Raw genomic sequence first — 21,734 nt, forward strand, 5'->3', positions numbered from 1 at the left:
GGCCAATAACATCACAGTTTCACCAGTAGCACATTGTGCTTTCTAGGTCCTCATCTGACCAGAGAGAGCTTGATTTTAAAACCCTTCCCACTTCCGATCGGGAGAAACTCCTAGGATAGCAGTGACCTTAAAAGTTTTGGGGTTGTTTTTTGGATGTTGGTGGTTTTAAAACAACAACAACAACAAAAAACAAACAAACAAAAAAAAACACCTCAAGTAGTGATTATTTCTTTGTAAACAAAATAAAATGTAAAATCTTGTTTTAAAACAATTTTTTAACGAAGTTTATCAAATAAGAACTTTCAGGCTGTGATTTTAAGCATCAGTTCAGACTGAGGGCAGGGTATCCACTCCTGCCTGAAGAGTGAGGTTGAAGTTTGTTGGAAGCCCCTGGTAGTTGATAGTATTGAGGTTGTCGAAGGATGGAGGAAAAGTCGCTTCTTTCTCAGGAGCTGTGATGCTCCGCTGTGTTGCATAACGAGATAGCACTTGATTCCAACCCCAGAGCCTGTAGAATAAATGATGTGGAGAGATTACCAAGGAAGGCTGGATTTACCTGGAGGAATGGCAGTGTTATAAAAGGTTCTTCCCTAATTTTTTAAGAGATAAACAATTTATAAAGAGATCATATAAAGCTAATCTCTTTCAAAACAGTATTCATTTATCACTGCTCCTGGAAAAGCCATCACTAGACTGTGAGGTCACAATTTAATGAATGGTGGAAAATTTATTAAGCCTCGTTCATTCACCTTTCGGACTTTAATAAATGGTTCAAAAGGGAAAATTCACCAGAGTACCCTCAGATTATTAGTGGCAGATGAGAGGAGGAGAAAAGAATGTTGGGAATGGCTAGAAATTGATTCCGATTAGTCTTGGCATGGAGAGGCAACATCTCACCTGGCCAGAGCTCTGCAGCCAAACTGTTGTCTCCTTTGCCAGTCAGCCAGGGATCTGGGGCTCACAGGTGATTCCTCCAGGTCTCAGTTTTCTCCCTGTGAAATGGGAAGATATCATTAAATTATCATTTGGCTTCTTTCAAAATCTCAGGTCTAGAATGGAAAGGCATTGAAGGTGAGTGGAAGAGAAGAAACTGGATGTTAAAATAATAATAATGTAACAGTTATTAATTCACATAACCAGACCCCAGGGCAGAAGACTAATGGATGAGAAGATAATTATGTTCCTTTGAAATAAAATGTCAACACTCAAATATTGTATTTTTCTGTAAAAAATAAATGAACGGGTCTTGGAAGGAAGTGCTCCTAATGATGTAGTTTACATATTAATGCTTAATAAGCCATTTTATTTACTCAACAAATATTTACTGAGGACTTATAATCAATAATGCCAAACCCTATTGAATACAGGAATCTGATATGCACATAGAATTGAAAAGACAAAATGAACAAAAAGACAGTATATCATTTCTGTTTCCTCCACTGTTTTCATTACCAAAGAAACAAGCTGCAGTACACGAGAGCTGAATCCAGGGGAGCGGGAGAAGCAGCATTCATTTCACTGAGACCTGGGTTTGAGTTCTCTGTTTTTGAATGTGACCCAGAGCTCATCGCTTAAATGTGAGTGATGATTCGTGCCAGGCCACCCTCATAGCAGCGCTCTGAGAGAAACATAAGGGGGTGGATCCAGGTGTGAGCAAGAGCCTAGACATGTGTCAGGTACTTACCTAAACATGGATGTTTAGGTCACTGACATACTGATACCATCAAGCTAATTCTTCTCTGTTAGTCTCTATATCAGTAAGGCTACATGCCAGTAATGTGTATTAAATATTACCTTGTGGTGAGTATCAATTTCACCCTAAAATGTTAATTTATTCCCTTTGGTGGTTAAGTTACTTGGACTACCATCGTGATGCCTCTGTGTCCCCTCACTCAGGAGGTATGAAAGCTTCTCTAAGGAAGGAGCAGTGGTCTGGTCTCAGTGTGGCAGCAGACAAAGCCAGGCTTGCACTTAATTCTGTTGAATTCTTTCTGTCTGGTATGGCCTCAAAAGGTGCAGAATGATCATAAATACCTTTCGACAGTCACCTTTGGTTTTTGCCCTTGCCAACACCTAGCACTTGTAGGTGCTGCTGGTTTAAGGAACTTGGAGTATTGAGGGCTTTGACAGAAGTCTTCCTGAACTGTGCTTGGGACCAGGAAGGCAGGCAGGGCAAGCTTGGTCATTTCAGCTGTGCTGTGCCTGGGTGGGTGGAACCTATGCCTTCTGATGCATCTTTCCTCCTCTGTCCCCCTCTGAGAACCCCTTGTCTGTGCTCAGATGGATGGGCAAATAGTCTCTTCTCCAACCCCCAAAACCCCCTTAGATTGGGTGAATTCAATAAAATCAAAGCCTCAATTAGGCGATATAGGAAAAGAGAAATTTTCTGAATATAATTTTCTTTAGTAAAAGGCTTTTGGTCACCTGTTATAATTTCTTAATGTCTTTATGGAAAAAATAAGTTTCTCTTGAGCCTTTGGTGCACAAACAGAATCACCAGCCCTTGGAGGTACATGTATCTAATGACAGAGCAGCCCGTGACTCGTGAGCATCAGGCTCACTTGTTCCTTGCTGTGATTGCCTCTGGGGGTGGAGGCTTTTGGGAGGCCCTGCACCATGGTGCAGAGGAAGACCCCTGACTCCTGGGAGCCCTGGGCAGGCCGTGGGCACGGCTTTGCAGAGAAAGATGGACATGTCAGGAAGCATGTTAGCTTAATAGATGAAGTGTATGACCAGTGGAATTGGGTTTTATGGATTTATCTTTATCTTGCATATAAATCAGGGTGTGGGCTATATATGTTTGCCCATTTAATAAAAAAAAACATATTTCAAATGTTAAAATATAAAATATACCAGCAACAATAGCCAATTTGAAATACATGTTTTCAAAGTAACATTCATAATATCAATGAAGACATAAAATACTTAAAGATGAAGAAAACCAGCAAACCATACTGAGGCAAGAAAGAAAACATGGGAGATTGGAGAGGTAGAGAGGTCTGGATGCTGTCCATGTGCCTCTGCCCAAATTACCATATCATTTCAACATAAAACTGGCTTGTAAATTTTACTGGAATCTGGTAACCATGTATCATAAAGTATCTGGATATATACATGAGATAATTGGCAACTTTTTAAAAGAAGAGTAATGTCAAGTGATGTATGAAAATGTAACTGAAATGGATGGAACTCTTTGAAGAACAGACAGATAAATCAATAATAGAGATAGATAACCTACCAAAGACCCCGTGATAAATCAGCATGAAATAGCCAAGGCAGGAGGAAGCATAAGACAGGAATGGTATTGGAAGAATCGATCAGGCATTTAAGATAATCAGTTTACATTATCAACTCCTTATAGACTAGGATAAATTGCCGAGAAATGAAAGAGTTATATTTTTATACCTCCAACCACAATAACTAGATGTAAATATAGATCCAGCTATGCAGGATACAAAGTTGTATTTTCAATTTTGGAAAGAGATGACATAGAGCAATCAAGAGTGACTAGAAATGGCCCACACATCAACATTTGCCTCCATAATTTCTAAATTTTCTACAATAGTCGGGGTGCTTTGATTTTCAGGAGTTTGCTGTGTGCTCAGGGATAAGGGACTCTGGGTTTTTCTCCACATTGCCCAGATCTGCTGTAGGTTCTTGGGGGCCACATTTTTGTATCTCAGTTCACTGTGCTGGTCCATGAAGTCAGACATTAGGTCAGACAGTTGTTTGCATCTCAGAGGGCTGCTGTTAGGGACTGACGGACGTAGTGGATTTAGGAGTATTATGAAAAGTTCAAAGGACTTGTCAAAGGGACATCAATACTTAATCCCAGTCCAGTCTCTCGCGATGGTGGTAGTGTCTGTGCATTTGGACTTAAAGAGGATGATGTGTGGTGAGCAGCTGTTGGAGGAAGAAGCATTTGCACGTAGCTGGTCATTGGCATTGCTGTGGCTGCCTCTGCCTGTCTGGCAGTGTTGCTGGGAAGATTAGAATTAATCTCTAGGAAGGGCCTAGCTCTTGTAGGCACTTAACAAATGTCAGATTTAACATTGGACACGACTGAACCCTTTAAATGTAAGCCTTTCTAAACTGGCCTCTCTAACTGTCTTTGACTTTAGTCATTAAAGAAGAAACTAATCACAGTGAAATGGCAGAAGACCTGTGCAAGATAGGATCAGAGAGATCTCTCGTGCTGGACAGACTAGCAAGTAACGTCGCCAAACGTAAGAGTTCTATGCCTCAGAAATTTCTTGGTAAGAGTTAAATGTTTGCTGTCTCTTAAAAAAAAAACTATGTGGGTGTTTTAGATGCAAGTAGAAATTAGTTGAGGGTAGAAGAAAGAGAAAAAAAAATCTTAATTTTTCAAAAGCAAAAATTGGTAAGCTTAACATTCCTTAAATATCTTAGAATTTTTTCCAATAAGTGTCTTAGAAATGACAAACCTCCCATCAGTTTTTCCTAGATGTGATTTTGCAGCATCTGGGGGTGCACTGTGATCTGCCTGTGGACATCGCTCCTAGGGGCGGCTGCACCAGCGTGCACAGGGTGGAGAGTTTGGGACTGGCTTGGCTGGGGGACACCACACTGCAGGACACTCCAGGCCTGGCCGGCTTCTCAGAGCTTCAGATCCTCATTTTTCACATGAAGCTCTTAACTCTCCCCTTATGGGGGACTCTGAAGGGTTAATGGGAAGACTCATACAGTGACTGGCCCCTGAGAAGTGTCCAGTGAAGACAGGGCTTAGCTAGGATTGCTGTTTTGCCTAATGCTTTGCGTGATTAAAAAAAAAAGAAGAAGAAGAAGAAGACCATCCTTCTCTCTAGGAGTAATGCCCAGAGTAGGTGATAGACGCATCAACACCACCATCCAGCCAGACGCTGCAGGGACGGCAAGCCAGGGTCCAAGTGGAAAGGCGGTAGGCTTGGGAACCAGCTCAGAGTCAATACACAGCCACTGCCACTCGCCAACTCTGTCACCTTAGTAAAATGGCTCTCCCCCTAGAGCCTTGGTTCCATGCTTTAGTATCCTCACAGGGTGTTTGTGAACATCCCATGACTCCGAGATTGTGAAAACATTTAGAAACCCTCAGGGCGAAGGTTAACTCTGTCCAGGAAAGAGGACCAGTAAAAGCTTCATGAGGCTGAGAGGCACCTTGGAAGAAGAATAGGGTTTCAGTACATTCTAGGTGTTGGAGGAATGGGGGAATCTAGGCAGATGTTTAAGATCAATGAGAAACCATGCTGACCACGAGGGCTGGAGTGGGGGCCTAAGGACATGACAGAGGAGCAGGGCATCTTCCCAGCATAACTCAGGTGCCCTTGGGGAAGCAGGAAAAGCAAAGGTGTCCTAGGCAGCTGTGCCACAGGATGAATGGCTTCAGATACCAGGTGAGAGAAGAACCCTTCATTCAGTCAGCAGGAAAGAAGCATTGCCTTATTTTTCATGAGAGCGATGGCTAGGATAGTAAAGACATCAAGTACCAAAATATGACTGGAAAAGGGAGAGTGCAGAGGCAGTGGCAGCAGGCATGGAAAGAGGGGCTTGTGAAGGAGAAGGGCTGCCGTCAGAGGAACACAGGGCTGAAGGCAGGGATCGGGTGAGGGAAACCATGAGTTACACTGACTCCAGTAGACTAGTGTGCCCTTGATGAAAAGGGTAACACCAGGTTCTGGGAAAAGACGGGGTTCTGTTTTTGACGTGTTGATTTTCAAGGACTTCTGGTGTCTGTGACACATGGGGAAATTGTGGTGGGAGAGAGGTGGGGCCAGAACAGGGGCTAGTGAGGCCAAGGGTCCCAGAGGGCACCTGTTGACCTGCAGGATGACAGGAAGGGGGAAGGACAGAGGCAAGACCAAGTCCTGGGCACCAGCCTCCCTCTTGCAGCTTCAAACAGGGCTCCATTTTGACCTTTTGATTAATTAGAGATTTGTCATAGGATGGGGGTTGAGAGGAGCAAGGGAGAGAAGGATTCAGTGTACATAAAGTATGAAAGTCACTGGCTTAGCCAGTGGGGAGTTGTCCACATACACTTGAGCCTTTAGACCATGAGAACGAGGGAGGCCTTGCCATCCTGAATGGAGTAGGAGTGAGGTCCTGTGCTGAGCATAAGCTGTGGGATTCTAGCAGCACTGGGCACAGGGCCCAGCATCTGCTTGGAGGCCCCTGGGGTGGACACAGTGACAGAGAGATGGGTGGTGACTGGGATTTGGGCAGAGATAAGGCAGCGAGTGTGTGCAAGGGGAGTGAAGGGTTACTGACCTTAAGAAGCAGGGATGGCATCCTCTGTCAGGTGAGGAGCCTGGAGAATGCTTTGGTGAATGAACATTTGCAGCCCCTTTTAGCTTTTGGAGACTTGAAACCAAATGAGAAATTCATCTGTGAAACTCTCCTGGAGCCACTCCCCAACCCCCACCCTTGTGAGACCACAATGTGGGCGTTGGCTTGAGATGCTTCTGTGTTAGTAGAAGAAATAAACAACACAGTGCTCTGATGAGGCAAGGCGAAGATGAAAAAGGAGTACCCAGGGGACGTAGTAGGAACAGTGGACGAGGGTAGCAGAAGAGGAGTTTGGAGCAAAAGACTCACAAGCAGCTGCATAATCTGTTGGTGATTGGCAGTTCATTTGTAAAAATGATGCCTCTTCCTGCCCTAAAATGCCTACCTTACCCCCGCTTCAACTTGATGAGATTTCCATCAGTCACTCCCAATGTGTCAAGGCTTCTGCAGCCCTAAAATTTAGAGGTGAGTGAGTCTCTAAGGCCCCTCTTCGCTTCTTGGATGCTGAGTTTAGCCTTCATGTGAACGTGGAAAGAGAGTAGGAATACAGCTGTTCTCACACAAGCTGGCCCAATAGTGGTTCACTTGGAAGAGCCCCATGCTTCAGAGTCAGCTCCAGCTAGGAGTGACTGGTGGCCTTGAGCGTGGTGCTGGGCTTAGTGTTGCCATCTGTGGGATGGGTGTGGGTCTGTTGCCCTGCCTCCTCCCAGAGCTGTCCTGAGGCTCAGAAGGGGTGATGGATGTGATGGTGCTCCCAACACTAGAAAGCATCTTAAGAATGTAAGATGATATGATTTTCATGATGACTATTGCTCAGAGTGGCATATAGTTTTGCTTTATTGATCCATAACCTATGATTAAAATTTTCTCCTTAAACTTTGACATGAGTGTGAATGAGTATTTGTTTTGCCAGCAACATTCCTTACCACTGGGGCCATTAAAGATTTCCCCCTCTGAGATCATCAAATACAGGTCAACAGGACTGATTAATCTAATTAGAAAAGAGCTTATATTAAATAGCAATGATAATTGTTGTTTTTAGTCTCTCTGGTGCTTGACTTGGGAACATTTTTGAAATAGAGAAAAACACAAAGAGGAAAACAACAATTACCAATATTTGTGCTACCCATTATAATTATGTAGGTATATTTTCTTCTTTTGTAAGAAAAAGAAACCCTGTTATATTGTTAAAATAACACGAAGTTAATATAAAGAATTTTAATGCAAAGATTAATGTTTTCAAATCACCACAAAGCCCAACATCCAGAAATTACCAATATTAAAAGTAGATAAGTAACATTCTAAATATCTTCTGATGCATATGTATGTGAGTGGATAGGCTGATGAACTAGGTGGATCGATGGATTGGTAAATATGAAATACTTTCATAAAGATTCCAACATATCATACATGCCTTAAATTCAAGAGGTGAAGAGAGACCCGAACAAAAGTGGAGAAGTGGCTTATCTTAAATATCCTCTCACATAAAGGAATATTATTTTTAAAGGATCCTCTAAGATTAAAAATATATATTATGAAAAACATTAAGAAATTTGAATTTTTTTAATCCAGTTGTTTCAAGTTAAGCAGTATTTACTGGCTCACTGCTTTGAAAAATAAGGACAGTATTCCAGTTCACATTCAGTGTTCCAGTGTTCACATTATCTTATTATTTTTACATTGTCCAGCTTTGTAATATTCACACTCTATTCTGTAATCATAATTCATAGTAGTTTATTTATTACTAACGCTATTTAAATAGATTCAAAGATCAGACCCTACCCTTTTATTCTTATTTCTGTTTATTTTGATTAATCTCTTAATTGATTGGACTTTACATTCAAGCAACTTTTTAAAAAAAGGTTTCTATAGATGTTCTATTTCTATCACTGTATTGTGTTTGAGGATGTTGGCCTGTTGCCTTCGTAATTGACGAGCATTTTGACAGAGTCTATGATCTTGGGCCACTCTTTCTTTTTCTCCCTTGAGAACTTTTTAGATTTTGCTGATGGCCCTTCTTGTTGAATGTTGCTGTGGAAACATCAAGTCTAGTATAACTGTTTCTTCTTCAAGGTGATTTGCATTTTATTCCTGAATGCTTGAGGGTTCTTTCTTTAACCTTGAAGTTAAATACCCTAATTAGGATGTATCTTGGTCTATTCATTCTGAATAAAAAATACCTGCCATTTAATCTAGAAAGTCCCTTTTTTTTCTCTCTTTATTTCTGGGAAATTCTCTTTTATATAAATATGTTTTGTTCCATCTATTGTGATCTCTGTTGAGGGATACCAGTTGTCCATATGTTAGATAATTTGTCTTCCATATCTGTTAACAGTTCTTTAAGTTTTTTGTTTATTTCTCTGTCTATTTTTACATTTACTCACTGTTCTCTTGTGGTTTTCCTCTGTCAGTAATTTAATTTTTAGTAGTTCCTGTTCTATTACTAACTCTATTTAAATAGATTTAAGGATCAGACCCTGCCCTTTTATTCTTATTTCTATTTTGATTAATCTCTTAATTGATTGGACGTTACATTCAAGCAACTTTTTTAAAAAAGTTTCTATAAATGTTCTGTTTCTATCATTGTATTGTGTTTGAGGATGTATTTTTAATCCATGCATTAATTCTGTAATAATATTATTTTGCTCCTTGTCTTGTCTCCTGAGATCCGAAATCTCTTTCTTCCTCTTATTCTGTTGCTTTTGTATTTTATTTTGAATATTTTTAAAATTGATTCCATGTTATGAAGCAGTTATGAGGCATTTCCTCTCTTCTTGGAATTAAGGATTTTTTCTCCTAGGAGGGACTCGATGGTCTGTGTTTTACTTCCTTTCTTTCCCTGTATTTCTAGAAAATATTTTATTAGTAACCCTGACATTTCTTTTCATCTTGCTTATTCTTCTTGGTCTGATATAGCTTGATTGACATTTCAGCCTTCTTCCCACTACATTTTTTTTTCCTGTGAGAGCTATTGAGTTTTCTAAATCCTGAAAGAATGACAAAGATGGGGTTGGAGGAGTCTGGTGAGGCAAAGTGCAGCCTTTGTTAAAATACTTTTCCTTTGCTCTCTCTCCCTCATCTGAAATTTAGTTACATACCCTAAGCCATCAGCACTGTACCTACTTGGGGAATGCTTTCATCCCCACAGGAGATTCTCTGGGGCTTCGAGCCATCTTCCTCTTCAGTGTAGACCACAGAGGACTTTGCTTCTGTCCCAGGGAGCCTGCAGGGGCTCACTTCTCCATGGTCATCTGATTCTTGTCAGCCAAGGTTTCAACTGCTTTTCTGATCAGAACAGGGAAAATATACCTATTTGAATCATGTCTTTATAGATACGAGGATATGAGGGAAAATGCTGAGGTTATTCTTGACTCACACTAAAGATTTGGAAATGAGATGAGCAGCGAAGCTTTGCCCTACATCTCATTCCAGAATTTCTAGTCTTTGAGTGTGTGTCTGTGTGTACTCACACACACCATAATGAAATACATATTATATATAATTATGTTTATATATAATATTCTATGACTATACATGACCTGTTCCTTTAGCTGATTGCTGTTGGTGAAATTTAGAGGTTTTTATTTTTCTTGTTTCATTGGGTATTAAGGAAGAGAAATTCTATGGTAATTTTCATGTGCCACAGTAATCTGACATATATGTTGATTTTTTTCCTACACCCATTTGTTGTGATACCAAGTTTGAAAACAACAGATTTCAGGGTTGCTTGGGAAACCACACAACCATGCCTTGGGGAGAGACAGGATGATTAGGTGGGAAAGCACCCTTTTGGTGGGGCTGTAAAGACTTCTATATTTAGCAAAATTGGCTACAAAGTCCATTCCCCTCAGTTTCTTACGTTTCTTGCTGTGATTCGGTAGAGGGATAGACTTGGATACAAACTAGAATGGATTCATTCTGTTCTGGAGTTAGTGTAACAAGACATTTAGCTGCTCAACACAAAAACAGAAACAAAAATTTGTGTGGTTTCAGTAATGCTATACAATTACTTTTTCTGACCTTTAATGGAGAGAAACACCACTTCTTTGGTCCCTACCATCAGCTTCATAGGGGTTTCATCCTGTTCTGTTTCTGGAAGGGCGTAACTGGCCATGCACAAGTTTTCTTTCTGTAATCAGAGTATATGTCACTTCTGACCACCAGTAGATGAAAACAAACAGAAACTAGGCTATTATATGATACATACCCATTGCAAAATAAGACATGAAACTCAAAGGTACTTTATGGTATAATTGGGCATATATTCCTGGACAATTCTTAATGGTCACAGATTTTATAAAAGGACTATTAGTAAATGTATGAATTACAGAGTAGTTTATCCTTCTGTTAGTAAGAACCAGCTGATGACCTCAGTGTCAGGTGCAGCGTGGGAGGTGTTGGGACCTTCCCTTGCCACCACCCTCACCAGCCATCATCAGCCATAACCTGCACATTGGGGAAGTTTTGAGTTATCCCTCACTTTTGTCCCTCTTCAAGCTGTTCTTTCCACAGTGAATGAGAAGGCCACTTCTTCCTTCAAACCGTTCATTGGTTTCCATTTTCTTTTAGACAAAGTCTTTGCCTAGCTGGCCTCTGCCTGCCCCTCCTGCCTACCTCTCCAGCACTGCCCCCACCTAGGGCTCTGGTTCCCCAACCTTCACTCAGTCCTGCCACACCTCCCAGCCCGTTCTGCCTTCAGAAACTTCCTTCTTCTTGTCCCCAACACTGAGACACAAAACCCTCCTTGTCTGGCTGACTCTTACAAGATCAGAAACCTGTGTAATGCTCTCATTGCAAGCTCCCCTTGTCTTCGTGGATTTCTCAGATGGGAAGGAATTATCTGTGCAATCATGCATGAACTTCTACCTACCCTCCCTTAGTAGCTGTCTGCTGCGAAGGATGGGGACCATTCTCACTTGCTCACCATTCTGTCCCTCTGCCCAGTCCAGATGTGTTGAAGAATGGAAATATACAGAGTAGTGGTAAAATATAAACCATTCAGACATTCCAAGGATGGGCTTATGTGCTTTGACTCATTTATGTACCACCACTGAAAGTAGAACACAGCCGCAGTGTTGCCAGTAAGAGTGCAGACAGTTACTGTAATTAATGAATTTGCTAATTAAGCCATGATTTCATACCGAACTTATGACCAACATATTGAGAAGGTGTGCCTTCAAGGAAATTTATTTTTTGTATTACGATATTTACTACAAAGCTAATTGAAGAAGCCCAATCTAGGCTCTGATTTCACCATTGCCAGGGAAGTGAGTTCACGGACTCCTATGAACTGATGATGTTAGATCAGAAGTGTCTCGAGGCCAGGGCCCAATCACTGCTGAGGCCTCAGCAGTAGTTCCTTGTACATCAAGAATTCTCAGTACTTTTTAAAAATAACAGATGAATAACAACTATTTTCCCTGTAGCTCCCTTGCTATGCCTCCTACCCTCCACCACATGTTTCTGGGGAGCCCTGCTTCAGGCCTGCCCACTACAGATAATTACTTTTGAGTATCCTTTCCACTCTCATCACAAGACAGAGCTCATCTACCTTTGGGTTATTTGTCAAAAATGTGTCATTTTATTACAAAAATAAACAATCTATGTATTTTGATTAAATTTTACACTAGATAATTAAAAGTATTAAATACAATTATTAAAATTATTAATTTAACATTATATCACATATTTTAAATATATTGTATATAATGAATAAATTATTATGTATTTTAATTCAATAAATGTATAAATTAGCCAGTTGTAAATTACTGAGAACACTCTACTGAAAAAGCATCATTTAAAATACACTATTTAAAATATTAAATGAAATACAATAACATAATTAAATTAATCTTGTGTTCCCCTATTTATTTATTCATTTATCCAACAAAATCGCTTTAAGTGCCTATGATGGGTGGGTCCTGGCTTGGTGCCCCCTAGACAGATGCATGGGCCTTCCCCCAGCCCGTCAGTGTGGTGCAGGTGTGACGTGTCCGCAGGTGTGTGTGTATGTGTGCAGGTGTGGGGTCTGCAGGCGTGCTGGGCCCCCAGGCGGTGTTCCCCCTTCCCTCCCCGGGTGTAGATTTCAGCTGTTGCTGCGGGACCTGACCAGTTCCGGAGGTGGCCACGCCCCACTCACTGTCGCCTGCTTTCCACAGGGGACAAGGGCCTGTCCGACACGCCCTACGACAGCAGCGCCAGCTACGAGAAGGAGAACGAAATGATGAAGTCCCACGTGATGGACCAAGCCATCAACAACGCCATCAACTACCTGGGGGCCGAGTCCCTGCGCCCGCTGGTGCAGACGCCCCCGGGCGGCTCCGAGGTGGTCCCGGTCATCAGCCCCATGTACCAGCTGCACAAGCCGCTCGCGGAGGGCACCCCGCGCTCCAACCACTCGGCCCAGGACAGCGCCGTGGAGAACCTGCTGCTGCTCTCCAAGGCCAAGTTGGTGCCCTCGGAGCGCGAGGCGTCCCCGAGCAACAGCTGCCAAGACTCCACGGACACCGAGAGCAACAACGAGGAGCAGCGCAGCGGCCTCATCTACCTGACCAACCACATCGCCCCGCACGCGCGCAACGGGCTCTCGCTCAAGGAGGAGCACCGCGCCTACGACCTGCTGCGCGCCGCCTCCGAGAACTCGCAGGACGCGCTCCGCGTGGTCAGCACCAGCGGGGAGCAGATGAAGGTGTACAAGTGCGAACACTGCCGGGTGCTCTTCCTGGATCACGTCATGTACACCATCCACATGGGCTGCCACGGCTTCCGTGATCCTTTTGAGTGCAACATGTGCGGCTACCACAGCCAGGACCGGTACGAGTTCTCGTCGCACATAACGCGAGGGGAGCACCGCTTCCACATGAGCTAAAGTCCTCCCGACCCCCGCCCCACCCAGCCATCCCAGGAAAAGCACAAGGACTGCCGCCTTCTCGCTCCCGCCAGCAGCATAGACTGGACTGGACCAGATAATGTTGTGTTTGGATTTGTAGCTGTTTTTGTTTTTTGTTTGAGTTGATTGATTGGGGTTTGATTTGCTTTTAAAAAGATTTTTATTTTTAGAGGCAGGGCTGCATTGGGAGCATCCATAACTGCTACCTTCCTAGATGTTTCCCCAAACTGCTGGCTGAGAGTCCCTCACCTGTTGCTTCCTAGAATCCCCTTCTCCAAGCGATTAGTCTAAATTTTCGAAGAGAAATAGATAAAACACGGCACAGCCTGGGAAGGAACGTGCTCGTCCCTGTTCTAAGCACTGGGTTTGCGCACCAGGTGTCTTTTTCCAGTCCCCAGAAGCAGAGAGCACAGCCCCTGCCGTGTGGCTCTGCAGGTGAGCAGACAGGACAGGTGTGCCGCCACCCAAGTGCCAAGACAGCAGGGCCAACAACCTGTGCCCAGGCCAGTTTCAGGCCACATGCATCTAAGGCGGAGAGGCTACACTGTTGAGAGAAAATACTATTTTAAGTCATATTCTGCGTAGGAAAATGAGTTGTTTGGGGAAAGTTGTGTCTGTCAGACTGCCCTGGGTGGAGAGAGACGCTGGGCTACAGTCTTTGGGATCCTCCTGGATTCGCTGGCTTTGCGGAGGCTGCTCAGATGGCCTGAGCCTCCGGAGGCTTGCTGCCCCGTAGGAGGAGCCTGTCTTCCCATGGGCATATCTGGGGAGCCCTGTTCCCCGCTTTTTCACTCCCATGTGTTTAATGGCCCCCAAAGTCTGTCACTACAATTTAAACACCAGTCCCGAAGTTTGGATCTTAATTCTTTTTGAACCTCTCAAATGGCAACATTCCTCAGAAACCAAAGCTTTATTTCAAATCTCTTCCTTCCCTGGCTGGTTCCATCTAATACCAGAAACCTCTTTTCCTGAGGAAATCCAATCCTGGCCCTCATTTTAATTATGTACATCTGTTTGTAGCCACAAGCCTGAATTTCTCAGTGTTGGTAAGTTTCTTTACCTACCGTCACTGTATATTATTCTCGTTTTAAAACCCATAAAGGAGTGATTTAGAATGATCATTAATTTTCAGCTCAATGAAATACGTGAAGCCCAGCATCTCTGTTGCTAACACACTGAACTCATCTGTTTGAAACTAAGCTGTCAAACATGTTGAAGCTCTTTACTGTAAAGGCAAGCCACCATGTGTGTCTACACATACATAGGATGGCTGGCCCCGCGCCTGTAAGATATTGGAATGCACAGGGCAATCGAGGGACTGAGCCAGACCTTCGGAGAGTAATGCCACCAGATCCCCCAGAAAAGAGGAGGCAGGTGGCACTGCAGGTGAGAACCCTACCCCGTCCATATTATGACATGGAGGCACTGAAGCCCAAGGAAGGTGTGTGGAGATTCTAATCCCAACCAGCAAGGGTCTCCTTCAAGATTAATGCTATCATTAAGGTCATTACTCTCAACCACCTGGGCAATGAAGAATATACCATTTCAAATATTTACAGTACTTGTCTTCACCAACACTGTCCCAAGATGAAATGAAGCAACAGAGAGGAAATTGTACATAAGCACCTCAGCATTTAATCCAAACAGGGGTTCTTAGTCTCAGCACTATGACATTTTGGGCTGAATACTTATTTGTTAGGCAGGAGCTCTCCTGTGCATTGTAGGATAATTAGCAGCATCCCTGGTCACTACCCAATAGACGCCAGTAGCACCCCAAATTGACAACCCAAACTCTCCAGACATCACCAACTGTCCCCTGTGAGGAGAAATCACTCTTGGTGGAGAACCACTGACCCAACTGAATTCTAAACCAATCAAAAGTCTGGGAAGCCCTCCCTGTCTCCCAAAAAAAAAAAAGTAGAAAAGCACTTGAAGAATATTCTCAATATTCCCAGTCAGCAGTATCAAGCCTGACTTGTGTTCCTGTGGAATCATTATAAATTCTATAAATGAATTATTCCCCTTCAGTCTTCAAAAATATATTTCCTCATAAACATTTGAGTTTTGTTGAAAGGATGGAGTTTACAAAGATACCATTCTTGAGTCATGGATTTCTCTGCTCACAGAAGGGTGTGGCATTTGGAAACTGGAATAAACAAAATGGCCGCAACAATGCACTGAGTGAAGGAAGAGAGAGAGAGGAGCCAAGGGCTTTAGACAGTCCTCCTTCAATATGCAATTACAGAGAAAGATGCGCCTTATCCAAGTTAATATCTGTAAGGTGAGAGCCTTCTTAGAGTCAGTTTGTTGCAAATTTCACCTACTCTGTTCTTTTCCATCTATCCCCCTGAGTCAGTTGGTTGAAGGGAGTTATTTTTTCAAGTGGAATTCAAACAAAGCTCAAACCAGAACTGTAAATAGTGGTTGCAGGAATTCTTCTCTAAACTGCTTTGCCCTTTCCTCTCACTGCCTTTTATAGCCAATATAAATGTCTCTTTGCACACCTTTTGTTGTGGTTTTATATTGTAACACCATTTTTCTTTGAAACTATTGTATTTAAAGTAAGGTTTCATATTATGTCAGCAAGTAATTAACTTATGTTTAAAAGGTGACCATATCATGTACCAAAAGTTGCTGAAGTTTCTCTTCTAGCTGGTAAAGTAGGAGTTTGCATGACTTCACACTTTTTGTTGCGTAGTTTGTTCTGTTGTATGATGGCGTGTGTGTGTGTCTTGGGTACTACTGTGTACTACTGTGTGCCTAGATTCCATGCACTCTCATTGTGTTTGAAGTAAATATTGGAGACGGGACGGTAACTCATAACAGGTTGGCCTGTTGATTACAGCTAGTAATTGCTGTTTCTTGTTCCTCCCCCTCTCTGACACCCCAGCTTCCCAAGATGTGGAAAGCCTGGATCTCAGCTCCTTGCCCCATATTCCTTCTGTAATTTGTACCTAACGAGTGTGATTATCCTAATTCAAGAGTCACTAAAAATCATCACATTATCATTGCATATCAGCAAAGGGTAAAGTCCCAGCACTAGTTGCTTCACATACCAGCATGTTCCATTTCCAATTTAGAATTAGCCACATAATAAAAATCTTAGAATCTTCCTTGAGAAAGAGCTGCCTGAGATGTAGGTTTGTTGTTATATGGTTCCCACCCCCCCAATTTTTGTGCTTTTTTCTTGTTTTGTTTTGTTTTGTTTTGACTGCACTGTGAGTTTTGTAGCGTCCTCTTCTTGCCAAAACAAACGCGAGATGAACTGGACTTACGTAGACAAATCATGACACCAGTGTATCCTTCCTTTCTTCAGTTCCAGCAATAATGAATGGTCAACTCTTTTAAAATCTAGATCTCTCTCATTCATTTCAATGTATTTTTACTTTAAGATGAACCAAAATTATTAGACTTATTTAAGATGTACAGGCATCAGAAAAAAGAAGCACATAATGCTTTTGGTGCAATGGCACTCACTGTGAACATGTGTAACCACATATTAATATGCAATATTGTTTCCAATACTTTCTAATACACTTTTTTATAATGTCGTGTGTGGTGATTGTTCAGGTCGAATCTGTTGTATCCAGTACAGCTTTAGGTCTTCAGCTGCCCTTCTGGCGAGTACATGCACAGGATTGTAAATGAGAAATGCAGTCATATTTCCAATCTGCCTCTATGATGATGTTAAATTATTGCTGTTTAGCTGTGAACAAGGGATGTACCACTGGAGGAAGAGAGTATCCTTTTGTACACATTTTGAAATGCTTCTTCTGTAGTGATAGAACAAATAAATGCAACAAATACTCTGTCTGCCCTATCCCGTGAAGTCCACACTAGCATGAGAGAAGGCCCATCAGAGCAGGAATCTGCCGAGACTTCCTCCCAGTGAGATCCCAGTATGAGAGGGAGAAGAGATGGACCTCGGGACAGCTGCAATACCACTTGGGAACACATGTGGTATCTTAATGTGGCCGGCGCAGCACTTCAGTGCCACAGACCTCCCGTCTACAACAGTGCTGGACGTGGGCATTCTGGGCCCCAGTCTGGAGGGTGGGTGGAGATAGAGGGCAACAAGAGATACATTTCCAGTTCTCCACTGCAGCATGCTTCAGTCATTCTGTGAGTGACCGGACCCAGGGTGGTGGGAGCACAGAGGACAGAGTGACCACAGCGAGTACACCTTCAGCATAGGCAGTTTGCAGAGCCACATGCTATGCCAGGACTGAGCCAGTGATGGGAGGTTTGCCTGAGCTCTGCCACGGAATTGTACTACAACAGACTCTCTGTGGTGAAAATCCTTGTCCCTTTCGGATGACTAGCCAGACATCATTTGGGTTCAGATCTAGCAAATCAAGTGAGGTGACTACCTTTAATGTGGCACAACATCAGACCCAAACAAGATGAAATTCTAGTGACATAAACAGTGGATTGGGTTTCACATCCGGGCCTGGCACCACTACCCAGGAAGGACTTTTTAAAATATCTTTGCCAAGGCAGCATCTTTAGGAGAACTTTTCAGCCTCCTTAGGTTACCTCATTGAGGGATCATGTTGTATACATGTACATATACATATAATGATACATCTGTTTGCAAATTTGTCCAGTCATTTTTATAGCTACACCCTGCACATTTCCAGTGATCATGGTGCAAAAAATAATAATAATAAAGAATACCTACAGTTAGTTAAAAATAACCTGGACTCAAACTAAGAGGAAAAAGTAATTCAGAAGGGTGAGAGGTAGGACAAGAGGGTGAGAAATATGTTGATGTATATTTTTGTAAAACTGTATGGTACAGCCTAGCAGCTCAATGCCTTAGGAAGCTAGACCAGCAATGTAGTGACATAAAAGAGAGGTTCCAAAACTCTTTTGGGAGCCATGGGGAGGATGACAGCCTTCATTTCTTGGTTTTCAGTACCTTGTCTTTTACAAAGTCATAAGAATTATCCTCAACATAGCCTTTGACGCTGTAAATCTTGAGTATTCATTTACCTTCTTCTGATCTCCTGGAAACAGCTGCCTGCCTGCACTTCTCTTCCCGAGGAGTGGGGTAAATTTAAAAGTCAAGCTATAGTTTGGATGTTAGTATAGAACTTTGGAATTGGGAATTAAAAATCAGGACTGGGGACTGGGAGACCAAAAATTCCTGATCCCATTTCTGATGGATTTGTCACAAATTTTCTGTCAAAATAAAATGTCTTGGAGGTTATGACTCCTTGGTGAAACCTTCTCACATTCTCATTGGAAGCACGTGGGTTCTCAAGGAACAGAATCCCTTTGGCTGTTTCCAAAACTCATGTCTTTTCTTTTATGGCCTCACAACTCCAACACAGGGCCGGGCACAAAAGAGACACTCAAGGGATTGATTGAGCAATTGGTAAAAGACCCGGAGGAAGTTCTCAGACAACTAAAGCAGAAACTCCACATTCCTCCAAAGCCCAGGACATCTTTCTGAAAACTTCTGGCCTTTTCTTTGCACCAGAACCCAGAACAGGCTGGCACAGGGTTGCTGTGCAGAGCTGAAGTCAAAATGTTGCTGTTGCCTGCACAGATCTGTCTTCTCTGACTTCTTGCAAATCATCCGCCCCTAACTTCCTCTAAGAAGGCAGAAAGGGATTCCCCGTGGCTCTTAGAATAGCAACCCTGCCCTCAGCATCCTAGGCTCCCACCAGCTTTTCCTGCCATTAAACAGGCTTTAACAAAACCAACCCCCGGTTTTGAGCTGCCATGAGACTCCCTCACTGACTCCAGCCTTGCCCAGGCTCCAGTGCCTCCAAAGATCTCCCAGGACTTTATTTCCCAAATGCAGCTTGTAATCACCCAAGTGGCTGTTAAAAATGCAGCTTTCAGAGCCTCCTCCTGAACATTCTGGAGCTGGAGGTCTGGACACAGCCCACCCTCGAGGTGTGGGACCAGCCCCCAAGTCGTGCTAAGCAGACTCCCAATCCATTCCTCCTTGAGACAGTTACAGCCTTGCCTCTCTTCCTGGGCCCAAACCCATTTTTGGAATGGAGAGACGGAACCAATAATAGTCTCTTTTTTTTTTTTTTTTCCTCCTGAGTTTGAAACAACCCAGATATTATAGATAAAAGAATCAAGAAGTGGGAAACCAAAAAACTAGCTTTCTTACTCATAAACCGAGTTGAGAGGACACAGCTTCACAGTGTGACCCCAGCGGGCATTACACTCATCCTGCATTAGACAGACTTGCCTACCCGGCCACAGGTAGCAATTAAGCTCAGGAGGCCCCAGCAAAGGCTGAGAGCCTGCCCTGCAGGACGGGGAGAGGGTACCAGAACCTACACCCTGTAGGCAGCAGACCCCCATGGAGCAAGAGGAAGCGCACTCGGTTCCTACATCCAGACTCAAGTCCAGGCCACTCCTTTCCTCCTGGGGTCCAGCAAAGGGCTTTACCAGAGTCCATCCACATGGAAACAGGGGTGAGAAAATTGAGTCCACAGCCATCCCTGCATCACTCCCTGGATCTCAGCCTGTTTCCCCTAATGGAGAAGCCAAGCCTGTTCACCTGGCCCTCCGTGGCCCACTAAGATGGAAGGTCATGCCCCAGCTGCCACTGGTGTCCACAATGACCCTCAGTGTCACACAGTCTCTCTCCCTGTCCGTCCTTCAATGGGAGCCTCCTAAAGGCCTCCTTACCTCCTGAGTCTCCTTACTCCTACCCAGACTTTTGACTTCTCAATAGTGATTGTGTTAAAGCAGGAACCTGATCAATCACTGACCCTACCCTGCACACAGATCTCCCCTGGTTTCCTGCTACTCCAAAGCCAAGTGCCATTTCCTCAGCCAGGAGCACAAGGTGGCCCTGCCTTAGAGGTATCCCTCTGGGCATGTTGAGATGTACATAAGGCATGGTGGTTAGGAACGGGACTCTGGAGCCACCAAGCCTGGGTGTGAATATCTGCTCTGTACATTAAGGCTGTGTGATATTGGACACATGGCCTAACCTCTCTGAGCCCCAGTTTTCTCCTCACTGAAAGCCTGGAGGGTTATAGTGAGGATTAAATCCTCAGTGTCTGTGGAGCACTGGGGTCAATGCTGCAGGAGTGGCTGTTCAGCCTTTCCTGCCTCACCCGGCATTTGTATAGCACCTTCTAGCCCCCTTATCTCATTCCAGCTGCATGACAGCCAAGTGAGACAGGAACACAACCACATCCCCCTTAGAGATCAGACAATTGTGTCTGGGAAGCAACAAACCTCCTTCTCAGCCATCACCATGCTGGGCATGTTCTGCATGAGCCTGGGGAAGACGATATGTGCCCCGCTGTAAAGTGAAAGAACTGCGTCTCAGGGCTCCACAGAGCACCCAGAGTCCAGTGCAGCAGAGGCAGAATGGTCCCAGGCTCCTTGGGCCCATTCTTCTCCTGGCTCCCATTCCATCTCGGCAGTGCTTCCTCCAGGGAGGATGTGGGATTGGATACACAGGAATGACAGGGTTTGGCAATCCCATCGCTTCTGAATTCCAGGGCGGGGAGGAGAAAGACGCAGGTGAAAACCTGCTTTCAGAGGATTTTCCCTTGGCTGCCTCCTCAACCAAACTCACCCACAAATTGCACATCAAGTTTCCCAGCCTCCACCTTGGGGAGCAGGCTCTTTCACTTCAGAGAATTCAGAGGCGTCTCGAGGGGCATATGCCAGGGCAGGCACAGAGCGAGGAGGTGGGGTTGGGGGTTGTGGACAGCTCTGGTCCCCTCCAGCCCCACAGAGCATGCAAGGCGGCTGACACTGCTGGAGAGCTGGTCCCTGAAAGGATGGAGAATGCATGAATCTGAACTAGAAACAGAAGGGCAGGAGGAGCAGGAAAAGAAATGAGGGCCAAACAGAGTCTGAGCAATGAAGGGATATTTCAGAGCGCTGGAAACACAAGCTAAGCTAAGCAGCAGGGGACTGGGAGAGCTCTGCAAAATATCAGGGAGCCTAGAGGTATCTAGTCAAAGATGAGTGCAATTGCAACCAACAAACTCAAGACCAAGGATAAGAGCAGGGGCATTTCCCCAATTACACAGTGCCCCTGCCCCCAACACACAATGACACATTTGACTTTTGACTTCATTCTGCTCTCTCCGCACTGCATCTTATCCCTAGCTCTTCTCAATCTTAAGATCCTTCATTGATTTGTTGAATAACTTGAGCTGCAAAGGGGAGACTGGGAAGCTGGAAATAAAGTAAATCAATTTCTCATTGATAAAAGAGATATTCCTGACATCACATAATGACTTGACCCACTCACATCACATCGCTCCTGAGCCTTCGATGCCTGGCTATGTGCTGGGATCAAGGCTCACAGCATCACAGGGGTTGGGGACTGTAACCACCTGCTTGTGCCATGTGTACTCCCTGTCTGTCTCTACGAATGCCATTGTCACCTCCAGTTCTGCAGATGAGGACTTTGAAGCTTGGAAAAGCTGAGTAACCTGCCTGGGGTCACACAGCTGGAAAGTACTAGGACCAGCACTTGCCCCTGGGTACCTGGCTCCTGTACCTGCACTCCAGAAAGCACAGGGAGAAATGACCCAGCACAAAGGTGATTAAAAAACAAGGTGCA

General features: G+C 43.9%; 1 protein-coding gene and 1 long non-coding RNA gene across 21 annotated transcripts in view; one reads left to right on the forward strand and one right to left on the reverse strand.

The window, feature by feature from the left end:
• LOC105492372 (IKAROS family zinc finger 1) overlaps window positions 1-18,396 on the forward strand; it is a 102,875-nt gene extending 84,479 nt beyond the window's left edge. For 17 of the 20 annotated variants that reach the window (XM_011759424.3, XM_011759407.3, XM_011759410.3 and 14 more), the window contains 2 exons: window positions 4,122-4,256; window positions 12,438-18,396. In XM_011759424.3, the coding sequence (XP_011757726.1) occupies window positions 4,122-4,256; window positions 12,438-13,147 (845 nt within the window). In that variant the 3' untranslated portion in view covers window positions 13,148-18,396. The remainder of the gene's footprint in view (window positions 1-4,121; window positions 4,257-12,437) is intronic. The other 3 variants (XM_011759425.3, XM_011759397.3, XM_011759419.3) reach the window with 1 other exon arrangement.
• Window positions 321-12,674, reverse strand: LOC139362868 (uncharacterized). Its single transcript, XR_011622376.1, has 3 exons — window positions 12,551-12,674; window positions 898-992; window positions 321-508 (listed from the first exon to the last, which is right to left on the reverse strand). It is a non-coding gene; the product is annotated as an uncharacterized lncRNA (long non-coding RNA).
• Window positions 18,397-21,734: the final 3,338 nt, after the last annotated feature.

Source organism: Macaca nemestrina, chromosome 4 (genome assembly GCF_043159975.1).
Source record: "Macaca nemestrina isolate mMacNem1 chromosome 4, mMacNem.hap1, whole genome shotgun sequence".
NCBI classification, from domain to species: Eukaryota; Metazoa; Chordata; class Mammalia; order Primates; family Cercopithecidae; genus Macaca; species Macaca nemestrina.